This window comes from Akebia trifoliata, chromosome 8 (assembly GCF_017979445.1).
Source record: "Akebia trifoliata isolate Shusen 1 chromosome 8, ASM1797944v1, whole genome shotgun sequence".
Lineage (NCBI taxonomy): Eukaryota > Viridiplantae > Streptophyta > Magnoliopsida > Ranunculales > Lardizabalaceae > Akebia > Akebia trifoliata.
In genome coordinates, this window is record NC_141382.1 from 4,331,341 (window position 1) to 4,344,555 (window position 13,215).

Below are 13,215 nucleotides of genomic sequence, written 5' to 3' on the forward strand. Positions count from 1 at the left end.
GGAAGGTATCTCTACTATTTACTAAAACGTTGAGGGGGTATGTATAAATCACCCGAATTTTGCATTTCTCTCTTCCCGAGGACATATAATACCAGATATGACGTAAGCCCTAAAAACCATAATATTGCGTCGACTAATGATTTTTGAACTCAATCTGACGGAGGTATCTCATATTGTCTGAAAGAGGCAACTTTAGATATTTTTTCTCTATTTAAACCACTGAGACAAGCGTCTGGGACCCCTCTCTCTCTCTCTCTCTCTCTCTCTCTCGTTTTATTTTCTTTTTTCATTTTAATGGTGAGTAAATGTAGGTATTTTTATCCCCCATACTGTAGCAACAATATTGACCATTGATGTTCCTCGATTTTGAAATATTGAGGATCATCAAAGGGTTTGCATATCGGGGTGATGCTGCTAGTACACTACAGTAATATATTTTCCTTACTCATGTGTTCTTTCGTTTGTTTTCTCTTCCTTGTAGGAGTGAGTCTTGGAAAAAAAAAATTGATATCTCTCAAGCTAGCTAAAGCACAAGATCGATTATTTGGCTCAGTGAGATTGATCCAAAAAGGTGAGCACACCATGTATATCTTTATAGCTTGATGGTTAAACCCACTGGTCCCACTAGAGGCAGTGGAATTTGTTAATATCTATATTTCTAGAACCTTCCTACTGTTTTACTGCTGTTGTTTTCTTGTAAAAAATTAGGTTCAGTTAGTTGTAGTTAGTTAAAAGTAGTTCTTTCTGCTTTACCAATTTATCTTTAGTTTTATAAATAGCCTTGTAAGGCTCTGTAATCATTAATAATATAAAAAAATGAGAGACAAAGTTCTTCTCTTTGTGTCTTCTTCTTATATTTTTTCAGAATTAACAACAAGGGTTTGTAGCCGTCGGATGGAAATAGTACTCCTTGTCATCTGATGATCAATCCTAAGAGAACCCATCCCTACCGTTCGATATGAATCCTTGCTCAAACATTGAGTAATGGGCTTTCTTCAATGAAAATTGGGGCTTAGGGTTATTGCAGATAGTGGGTCTTGATATAATTTCTCAGTTTTTTTTTTTTTTTTTTTTTTGTATTTTTAGGGAAAATAACTGAACTCGAAGAAAGAGTAAGGGTCCTGGCAAACCAACTACTCTTTTCTTCCATTATTACTTACTTGATACCACAACAATGGAAAATCTACTCTCTTTTTTTTTGTTAATCAAATATATAAGCTTGAAGTAGATTTACTGTGTTCAATCGTAATGAAATCCATGCATGATACCACTTATCTCTATTATGGCATGAAGAAAATAGTAGCCTAGCCTTTCCATTGATGGAAACCCTAATTATTCTCCGACCAAGCAAAGCCATTGGTTAAAACTCATTGATTCGACTCGAAACTAGACTAAGTCAACTATTTCAAGGTGACGACCCCAAATCTTGATGGAGCCGGCACAAAAAAAAAACCTTCGAGTCTTTCGGCTGAGCCATCCCAAATATCCACTGAGTAGTTTGGCAATGTATAATATTTTGTGGAGAACATGAATAATTTTTTTTTTTAAATATTAAAATTTATTTTTAAAATATTTTTTTCAATGTATTCTTATTTGAATTATTTGAGTTGACTCGTGAGTTTTTGGTGACTCAATGGACATTTGAATCAAGTTTTCGAGTTTTAAAACTATGGTCCGAAGGATACATATCAAAAAAGAGCCTATGAACCCCTAGTGGCTAGGGTTGTCAATGGATCGGATCAGGGTTGATTTGGTACCGATCTCCAATCCAATAAGGATTGGATCTGGAACTGATCATATAGGGGTATCAGATCCAGAACTAATCCAATAGGTATCAAATCTAACCTTTATTGGATCTAGTTTTTTATCGGAACTCAATATTGAGATCCAAATCCGATCCATTAACAATCGGATCGGGCATGGATCAAGCCAAGCCCAAATTTATGTACAAATTCTAAATAAAACTTCATTCTTCTCAACCAGTATATAATATAATTTATATACTTTCTATCATATTATTGGATCGGGACATGGTTGATTGAGATCCGAACCAATAAGATATGAGATCGAATCCTTATCGGAATCCAAACCCAAAGTTATCAGAACAGATTGAATTTTGGGTCTGATCCAATCTATTGATAGTCCTACTAGTGGCCATGTTCCTCTTTGTCATTGAGAAGGACATCTATACCATTAGGTGTCGTTGGTCATTGTTGTACATCTTTTACAATTAATACAACTTTGCTAACTTAGGGGAAAAAAAAGTATTTAAATAGAAATTTTAAAAGAGTCGTGATAAAAGGACTCACCAAGTAGCATACCCAATCGACTCACTGACATGTAAAGTTTGGAACCGTAGATCTGTACGCCTCAGTATACACGATTGCACTTCCCCATAAAAAGTGTATCCCAAGGGAGCCATGTATCCCAAGGCAGAAAGATCTACAGTTTCTAACTTATCCACATCAATGAGTCGATTGAGTATACCACTTGGTGAGTCATTTTATCAGGACTCATTTTAAAATTGTATCTCTCTTTGGGCCATTACTGGAGCGAATATACCCAGCTCTGATTTTAACCCTATTCTTCTTATTAATTATCCATCTCAATTTAAACATTTCCACAACTTATCAGTACCAAGTCATTCAAGATTTTGAGCCCAACGTCGAAGATGTTAAAGATCAAATATCAGCTCCAATGAAAATTTATATTTGTTTCTCTTTCCAATTTTCCTTATTTAAAAATATATCAATATATTAATATAATTAATAATATAATAATAAAAATCACCCTCACCAAAATTATTGATCTCATTAAAAATAGACTTACTCCGTGCCAACACTAAAGTTGATCATGTAGTTGATATTACCTATCCTAGGTCCCTGGTCTACAAAAATATGTTACTTGAAGTGAATTGAAATTTAAAATTTTACTTTGCATAAAATATTTTCTCTTCCTCTCCCTCTCCCTCTCCCTCTCCTTCCATCTATTTATAAAGATATTACAAGCGGATGAAGTCTTTTGTGACCTATCCTATGTCACTGTCTCTGTAGTATATTGATGTTCATCAAGATTCTTCACATTATATATATATATATCTTGAGGACCATTGTCTAATGATGGCGCGGACCTTGCGATGATATTGCAATTGTTATGATTTCCTTGGTGTATTTTTTTCACTTTTATTACTTTGTGTGCAGGTGTGAAATTGTTAAGAGATAATGGAAGACACTAATAAAATGATGGAATTGGCATTCGAACCCAACCATGGAAAGGAACTAGATGGGTCCACCTCAATGGATGTGTCACTTGGCACTCAAGCAACAGAGAACATTTCTCCAACGTCCGATATGAAACCAAATTCAGATAATGGAAAAGCTATTGTTCAGGCCTCTTCCATTGAAACTAGTAAAGAGAATGACACAAAGACCAAGGGGGGTCATAAGCTAGAACCCGACATGGACCCAAGGCTGAAACGGTGAACACACCTTTCTATAAACTTGATATTTTTTTCATAAAAATGATGTTAAGGTTTTTTTTCCTAATTAATGGTTAATTTCTACATATTTAAATGAAAAAACTATTAATTTTTTATATGCATTTGCTTGAAGTATCATTTCAAACCGACTTTCCGCACAAAAGTCACGACTCAAAAGGCTAGAACGAACCGCTGAATTGGAAAGAAGTGCAAAGACATTACAGGTAATTTCTTTTATGTCTTTTGATTTTCTATGGTTGCTTATATTATTCCCTAATAATGGAAAAAACTTAAACATAGTTATTCCTCCATTTTCTTAATTAATCTAATATACACAGGCAGAGGTAAATTTGCTCCATTCACAATTTACTCACTACAACAACAGAAGAATGTTATTAGAGATGGAGAACCGCACATTTAAGGAAAGGCTAGCCCAACTCATGAATGATGCAGCATCAAGGGATGGTAAACATTTGCTCTCCCTTATTTTTCTCTATTATTGTTAAATGACATATTTTTTTCCTTTTTTGGCTATATGATTGGTTCGTCTTTAAATGACTAATCACTATATTTTCTTTTGCTAAGCAAGTAAGGTAATTGTATTTAGAGGGTGGAGGGATACAAATGTTTATAAGAGATGACTTTGTTTCATTCGGCGTTTGGAAGAAAATACATCATACACTCTGTTAACATATATATATATATATATATATATATATATAGGGAAATGTTCCAAAACTTCTAACCCCATCAAAAATAGTTTACAAAATATGGACGGTCCACGATTTTTCAACTTGTAAACTGGGGCTAGAAGTTTTGGAATGGGCTGATTTTTGGTGAGGATGATCTCCTCACCGTAGGGATCATCCTCACCAAAAATCAGCCCATTCCAAAACCTCTAACCCATGTTTTGAAAAATGTTTTGCCAAAATGTTTGTTGTTGAACGGAACCCTATATATATATGTGTGTAATAGATTGCTTGTATATATAGCTAAATTGACATTTGATTTATTAGCCTTGAGTCCCTCCCTAATTTGATTGTAAAAAGTTGTTTAATGGGAGATAGGCTTGGTCTCCTGCCCTTTCTAATTTTTTCTCTAACATATGCTTTGCTTACTTAGCAAATTAAAAAAAAAAAATTGACATTTTATTACTGTAAATTATTTCTTGGTGTTATATGAGAGATCTTATGGATCTTCCAATTTTTTTATTTTGAGCTTGTAAAGTACGGGGAATTTCTCTAAGTATATGTAATACAAATCTTTCTTGCTTAAAAGGAAAAAAAAAAAAAAAAAAGGATGCGAACTATTTGCAGGGTAATCAATGAAAGGACTCCATGTTCGTTATGATTATTTCCATGCAGAGATGAATAATCATAAAAAGTTATGTCCATTACGAAATTCCTAACAATGTCAAATGTAGACATAAAGAATTTCAAAATCTGTACTATATGTTGCAGATGACCATTTCACTTTTGCCAAAGTGCTATTTGTTACTGTGGTAATCATAGGCCATTTGTAGTGTATGTCATAGTTCTTTTTATCGATGTTCTGTTATATTAACACCTATTGGACTATTCATACATTTTGTCGATGATAAAATTTATTATTTTTACCATTTTTAGTAGTTCTAGTTATCCATCTTAACCTTTTTCAAATTAATGGTCATCTAACATGTTCTTTCTTGAAATATTTAGATCTATAAAACTTAGTTAATATTATGTTTGTTTCCTGAAATTTTCTCTTTAATTTGATTGTTCTATGTCGAATCACTTAATACTCAAAAAAGTATCCATTTTAGTCATCCAACACTAATTGTATGATATTTCTTTCTCAATGAACATAAGTGGTGAATAGCCCATATGATTATTTACAATAGTTTAGTGAAACTAAAATAGTTTGATGGGTTGATGTAGCTCAAATTGAACTGCTGAAGGAGGAGCAACAAAGACTGATCCATCTCCAATTGACTCAAGAACTCCAACAACCACAAATCAATAAAGAATGGATGGATGGATTTGGAAGCGTTCAACAACCAAACATCAACATGAACTCTTCAAACTTCTTTATGTGATTGACTGCTAGTTTGAATTATTCCGTAGCTTCGGGTCTATGGAATAGGAAGTCAGGATAGCTTATTCAATAATTGTTTAGTTGCTATGTTGGTGCAGCTAAAACTTTTTTGTTTGTTTGTTTATTTTGGGTATTTGAGACACCTTGAACTTGATAATAAACAATTTTCCTTGCTTTTATTGAACATGAAAATTCTCCTTCTACAGTAAAAATAATAATTTTTCTATGATGTTTTGAAGGTGATAATTAAAATGGAAAAATGCATGGTAAATAGATTGAAACTATTCTTTTTGTCAAATATATTTTAGACAAAATAAAATTCATATCTATAGGGCAGTAGATCAATGGTCTTCAACCGTCAGTGATGAATCCATTTGATCTTCCAATTTTTTTGTATTTTTAGCTTGTAAAGTTAGGGGTACTTCTGTGAAATTATATTGTCTTTTACGAAACTAATACAAATCTTTCTTGCTTATTAGCCAAAAAAAGATGTGGGCCACATGCAGGTTGGTTAAACAACTTACTTTTTATTACGAATGATTTCCATGGAGGGATGAATCGTCCTATAAAATATAAGATCATTATGAAACTCCTAACCCTATCATATGTAGAGAGTTAGATTTAGAGTATCTTGATTACTTTATCTTCTAATTGAAGATGGAAAATAGAACAACTTAGTAAGGAAGATCAAATCGTTTGCTGGAGTGGTGGAGAAGGCAAGCTAAATAGTAGTAGGCGAAACATGAAATCGACTGATCATGATGGTGAGGAAGCCTAAGGGAAGATTAAGTCAACTTCTGAACCTCCAAATATTGAAGCAAATATGAAGGAGATCGAAATCGAAACTACATTTCTCGAATGAACATTGTAAACATGGAATTGGAGAATAAAATACACAAGTTGATCAACAAAATATTGATCAACTGGGAGATCGAAATCCAAACTACATCTCTCGAATGAACATTGTAAACATGGAATTGGGGAAACAAAATACACAAGTTGATCAACAAAATATTGATGAATTGAACGAAATGAAAGTGTTCCTAAAGGAAATGAACTTCACACAATGCTAGAGATTTGGAGGAGCAAGAAAAATTAGATTACAGACAAATATGTAATTATACTAATTTGAATATTTTTTTTTTTAATTAGTTACCAAACATAAATATCATTATTCATTTATTTTTTATAAATAACTGTGGTGGGCGAAAATTTACTTTCCCATTTTGTTAAAAATATGATTCACTTGGAGAGTTCTTGTTTTAATTGGATTTGGACTCCTCATTAGAATGTAATAGGAAGATTTGGGAATTTATTTTTTTACCGTGTTAGAATTTTTTTTTTTTTTTTTTTTTTTTTTCAGAAGGGACTCTAGGCACTAATGAAGGAAAGGAAGATAGCTGGGGGAGAGGGTTGGAGTAGAAGAGGGGTTGTAAAATGGTAAAACCAGATGGGTAAAAAAGGTGACATGAAGTCCGAGCTTTATAATCAGAGATTTGTAAATGGAAATATTTGGAATTGAGATCGAATATTACTGGATTGACTCACTATGAATCCGGGGATGTAGTCCACGATTTTTACGATAAATCTAATAAAGAAAAAAAAAATTATGTTCTCTTCTCTTCTTCTTTTTTTCGCGTTTATGATTTTTGTTCTTTGGAAAGAATGGAGATTTGTAAGGGAGAAAATTGATGAGAAAGAGTACGGAAGTGTTACTCATGTGGTTGAGAAGGTAATGGTTAGGGTTAATGAAATTCGTTTTGTTTTATTGTCCTCCTATGTTATTTATAAATAAGTGAGATTGAAATGGTTAAAATACCCTCTCAAGAGGAAAACACTTGAAGCCCGCTTCAAACCCTCTCCAAGATTACATGTGGCATTTTCATAAAGATATTAATAAATTAAAAATTCCACATGTCTTGTAAGGAGGGTGTCTTCAAAATTTTGAAAGAGACCTAACTGCTTCAAAGTCAGACTCCTCTCAAGAAGAGTCCAAATTATCTGTCAGCTCTCTCACTTGTATGTAGTTTTCCATCTCACTCATAATTAATCCATGGACAGCGTTTATTCTGCGTCGTATACAATTTAAAATTCATTTGGAAGATACTTTGACCAAATGCATTTAATATTATATATATAACTATAACGTTCGAAGTGGGCTGATCTCTTATGAGGATTTTGTGAAGATGATCTCTATGGTGAGGAGATCATTCACTAAAAATCAGTCTATTTTGAAATTTCTAATCCCATATTTACCAGTTGAAGAATTATGGACATTCATTTTTAGTAAATCACTTTTGATGAGGTTAAAAATTTTGGAATGGACTAATTTTTTGCAAGAATGATCGTCTCACCATAAAGATCATCCTCACTAAAAATTAGTCTATTCCAAATCTTTTTGTCCGTATAAGACAAAACACATTATAGCTTTATAAGTAGTTTTATGTCTGCGGATCCTGATCCTATATATATCACAACGTTTATACATTACAGCTACAACGATAACAGCTCTAAGTCATTACACCGTTACAATGGTCCATTTTAAGCACTTTTCCAAGGACACCTCTCATTCAATGGGGACTGGCCATTATGCAATATGTGCATATTCTTCTTTGCATCTAGTTTAACTAATTAATTAAGGGTTTTGTTAATGTGTGCCCTTAGGGCATACACCTTGGGAATAAGTATTTAGGGGTATTTTTGAAAAAAAATATAATTAATTATTTTTAGGGTATCTACAACACAAAAAATCAAATTTTCAAGTGTATTTAATGAACTTTAACGTGTGGCGTTAAAAAACCCATTAATTAAGAAGGAGAAAATCTCTCATTCAAGATGTATAATTACGACGTTAACACCCTAGTCACCTTATATAATAATAATACCATTTAAAGTTAGTTGTCTACTTTCCTAAAAACCATTATACGATGTATTTTTTTAATGAACACTTTTTTTAAAAGAAAATTACCAAAACATTTAGGTATTGTACCAAAATTAATGAATCAATCAATTTTTTTAATATTTATGAAAATAGTTTTATGTTGAATTAGGGTTTTTTATTTTATTTTTACAAAAATGATTATCTGATATATAATAATTAATAAATTTACACTTATCCCTTTAGTTCAATGTAGATTCTTAAGAAGAGTAAATAAGTAAATCGCAAATGTGAACATACAATATATATAACCATCACTTGCGCGCACCACGACTAATCTCGGGGAGGAATATATGACCATTTTGATAAATTAGCAATTATGAAATCAAAACATATGATCATTTTCCTAATATTAAAAATTAAAAAAATTAAAAAAAACATGATTGATGCAGTAATTTGCCATTTTCCTAAATACCTTTTTTTTCAATTGACCACTCAACTTGTGCATATATCATCCACTTGCATCTTTTTTAACTAATTAATTGAAAAGGAAAAAAAAAAAAAAAGTCTTACATTCAAGAAGAAGGAATTATGAAAATAAAAATATGAAAATTAAAAAATTTAGCAAATCTATCATAGTAGACGAATATCTGAATGATTAAAATGTATTGTGTTTATAAATTTTTATTTTTTTCAACTTGGGATTAGAAAATGATGAAATATTCCTTTTTGTAATTTTTTATTTGGATTATTAAATGATAATAGTACGCTTAAGACGTGTTCAAAGATCTGGATGGAGCCAAATAGTAATTAAATAAGAAGAGTCCGACGCTTCTGAGCCAAGACCTATTCTATACAATAAATGGTCTTGCTCAAACCTATTCTATCCATAATTAATGGAACTGGTTCAATGCTTTTTCTCTTCATTTTTGACTATATCTTTTTTAAACTACACACTCATGACCCATTTTCTAATGGATCAGGTTCGGCTGTCAACGTCAGAAAGTCAAGACATTAATCTTACGTGGCTTACAAATTTTAGATTGAATTGATTTTTGGTGAGGATGACCTCTATGATGACGAGATCATTCTCACCAAAAATCAACTGAATCTAAAACTTTTAAATCTATCAAAAAAAGTTTAGAATTGTGAATCGTCAATTTTTTATCAAAAATTTGTAATTCGTTTTTAATGGATTTAGAAATTTTTTATTCAGCTGATTTTGGTGATGATGACCTCCTCAACGTAGAGATCATCCTCACAAAAAATCAGTTCAATCCAAAACTTTTAAATTATATAGGACAAATGTGTTGGCTCCCTAACATTGGTTGTCGAACGCCACCCTTTATTGATAATTCATTATATATATATATGAACTATTTGATGAAGCTAGGGATAGGGATTTTTTTAAATAACCCTAACTTTTGGGTGGTAGTTTATTGTCTAATAAGTAAAAAAAAAAAAATTTAAATACCCCCTCAAACCCTGTTCCCCTTATTATATTTTTGAAAAATGATTAGCTTTTACACTACCCATACATTGATGACTCGCTCTGAAGATTTCGAACACCAGTGATGGCTCCAACAATCCACTCCAATGATCAATGTTGTGCTCTGATGGATTTAATTAAACAATGTACTCAAACAAACATTAATTGAGGTGCATCAAGGTTTTTATTTTTTTATTCTCAGAAAAGATGATTCAAAACCAAGTTGAAGAAACAAGGCTTAATCATCCAAATCAAGTGGGTTTTCTAGATTAGAAGACACGCTTCAATGATTTTCAGTGTTGAGGTGCAACATTTTCGATTTCGTAAGCCTAGGGCAAAACGGTTAAATTAAAGTTTGGATGGAAAAATCAACGTACATCCTAGACGATTTAACTCGATCTATCTCGATGATTCAATAGTTGAGCTAATTTGTCATTTAAGTATGCTATATATGTTTTTTAATATTGATTATTTATACTTAAAATTTGTATTATTATTATTAAGGGTGTTGGCACCCGTTTAACCAAAAATGAATTAAAATCAAATCCTAAATTCTCAATGCACTGGATCCCTTTTTTCTTTACCTGATTTTATTAGGGACTAGAAAGAACTCAACCGAGAGGAACTGAAATTGTTTTGATCTTATGCGGCAAGTATCCAGTAGAATCACATGTTCGTGGATGTAATTATCGATGTACTCTCCTTGGGATCCATGTTTAGGTGAAAATTGAAATTAGGAAAGCGTTGGTTAGGTTGTCTCTGAAGCCTCAGTTCAAGCCCAATAAAATTTTTGGTCAATCAAAATGCAACGCCCAGACCCAACCACGCTTTAAAACTTGCTGCCCATGGTTGGATTAGACTCATAAATATTGAGTTGAACCTACCAAAGTATGTTGCAAATAACCGTAAAATAATCAAAATTTTCAAGTATGAGAGTTCTAGATCTCAAAGGCAATTATTTACGTAGTTGGCAAACTCAATTATAGATAATGGAGGATTTGTGACCGTAGGATGATTTTGCAGTTAATCACAATCAAGAACCTAGAAACTACCCTAAAGTAAAGGAAGTGTGTAGAGTATTATGTCATAGAAACATCAAAGGGACCACTTTAAGTGCAAGTACAAACTTCTTGACAGGCATGACAAAATTACCAAATCTGAGTCAATCGTTGCCAACGCTTCTTTTTCGATTCCAAATACATTCAATCCACATACTTAATCCTTAGTAGTAAACTATTGAAGTACCTTAAATAAAGTTGAACTCATTTTTAAAAAAAAAATGGTTTAGGCTATACTTCTCATCCATAACTCTAATGGATGCAATACAATGTTAGTGTCGTTTCTAGTTAGGAAGGCAATGCAGGTTATATTAGTCTTCGATGACTAGAAATGCAATGCATTGAATTTAGATGGATGCAACCCATTTTTTTTTCTTTCAAAAAATGAATTCAAACACTAAGATGAAATTCAATGTTGCATATTTGTTTCATTTGTTAAATATGAGTTCAAGCAATCAAATATTATACAATCCAATGTCGACACTGTGTTGTCGAAATGACTCTATGTTGACAGGGCACACCCAACGTGGAGAATTTTTTCAAGGCTAAATCCATGTTGACTAGAGCCTATTGACATGCACAAAACCATGTCAATAGGTCATCCAACATGGCACATCTGGTACATGGAGTTTTTCAAGGCAAAACTCATGTCAACATGAGCCTGTCGGCATGCATAGAGTCATGTCAATATATGCCAAAAAAATTGCCAAGTTCCATGCAGGTCGACAAGTGCCATCGTCAAAAGTTACCTGAGTCAATGAAGTTGCCGTCAAGTGTCCAAACACATTTTTATTTTATATATTTAATTTAAAGGTGTCCTCAGTAATTCCTGGCATATTAATAAAATTTCCTTAAGACTATGTTTGGATTGAGAGAAATGGAAAGAAGAGAAGAGAAGAGAAAATAAATGAGTTTCTCTCCATTTCTCCTGTTTAGATTGTTAAGTGGGTAGAGAAGAGGAGAGAAAAAAAGGTGAGTTTTCATTATCTCCAAAAATTGAGATAAAAGGAGAGAAAAACCCTTTTAGAATATTTTATAATGCCAACTTTGCCCCCAGATCTCTTTTAAGATATTTTAAATTTTCAAAGTTGTCTGAAGTTCTCTCCTTTTAATACAAAATGGTGGTGAGAAATTGAGTTTATCTTCTCTTCCCTTTTCTTCTCTTCGCTTAACGAGTTTCTCTTCTCTCAACTTCTCTCAATACTAACATAGCCTATGTGAAATTGATACTTACCTTAGATTATGATTTAAGAGAACAAATGATAATGATAATCTTAGAAGTACAACTCCATGAATCATATAGACTCTTTTAGGTGTGCAACAAAGTAGTTGTCAAACAATAAGGGTACGATGCTCCTAAACCAAGACCTATTCTATACAATAAATTGGTCTTGCTCAAACCCAGCCAGATTTGACCATCAATTATTAATGGAACTGGTTCAATGCTTTTTTCTCTTTTTTCTCTTCTTTTCTTACTATATTTTTTTTAAAATACACACCCATGACCCATTTACTAATGGGTCAAGTTCGGATGAAAGCGTTTGGGAGCCAACATGTTTGTCTTATGTGGCTTAAAAGTTTTAAATTGAATTGAATTTTGTTGAGGATGATCTTTATAGTGGCAAGATTATTTTCACCAAAAATCAGCAAAATCTAAAACTTTTAAATCCATCAAAAGCGGTTTAGAATTATGAATCGTCAATTTTTTTATTAAAAATTTGTAAACCGCTTTTGATGGACTTAGAAATTTCAAACTGGGCTGATTTTGGTGAGGATGACCTCCTCAATGTAGAGATCATCCTCACAAAAAATCAGTTCAATCCAAAACTTTTAAATCACATAGGACAAATGTGTTGGCTCTGTAACGTTGGCTACCGAACACCACCCTTTATTAATAGTTCATTATATATATATATATGGGTCCCGTTCGGCACCCTAAGTTTTACCACACACTTTAACAAACGCGTTTTGTCTTACATGGGTTAGAAGTTTCGGAATGAGCTGATTTTTGGGGAGGATGATCTCTATGGTGAGGAGATCATCCTCACCAAAAATCAGCTCATTCCAAAACTTCTAACCCCATCAAAATTGATTTACAAAAAATGGACGGTCCATGATTTTTCAACGTGTAAACATGGGGCTAAACATTTCGGAATGGGCTGATTTTTGGGGAGGATGATCTTCTAATCATAGAGATCATCCTCACCAAAAATCAGCTCATTCCAAAACTTCTAACCCA

At 32.6% G+C, this 13,215-nt stretch overlaps 1 protein-coding gene across 1 annotated transcript; it reads left to right on the forward strand.

The window, feature by feature from the left end:
• Positions 1–480: 480 nt before the first annotated feature.
• Positions 481–5,593, forward strand: LOC147395587 (basic leucine zipper 2-like). Its single transcript, XM_086449851.1, has 5 exons — positions 481–571; positions 3,201–3,478; positions 3,612–3,702; positions 3,817–3,943; positions 5,395–5,593. The coding sequence occupies exons 2-5, from the start codon at positions 3,222–3,224 to the stop codon at positions 5,550–5,552; spliced, it is 633 nt and encodes a 210-aa protein (XP_086305977.1). The 5' UTR covers positions 481–571; positions 3,201–3,221; the 3' UTR covers positions 5,553–5,593.
• The last annotated feature ends 7,622 nt before the right edge of the window (positions 5,594–13,215 follow it).

What these genes read in the sequence shown, in the direction of transcription:
- LOC147395587 (XM_086449851.1), top strand. Translation starts at nt 3,222, where the DNA reads ATGGAAGACACTAATAAAATGATGGAATTGGCATTCGAACCCAACCAT. An exon ending in GAAGTGCAAAGACATTACAG is followed by an intron (nt 3,703 to 3,816) that starts GTAATTTCTTTT and finishes TAATATACACAG; the next exon opens with GCAGAGGTAAATTTGCTCCA. An exon ending in TGATGCAGCATCAAGGGATG is followed by an intron (nt 3,944 to 5,394) that starts GTAAACATTTGC and finishes GGGTTGATGTAG; the next exon opens with CTCAAATTGAACTGCTGAAG.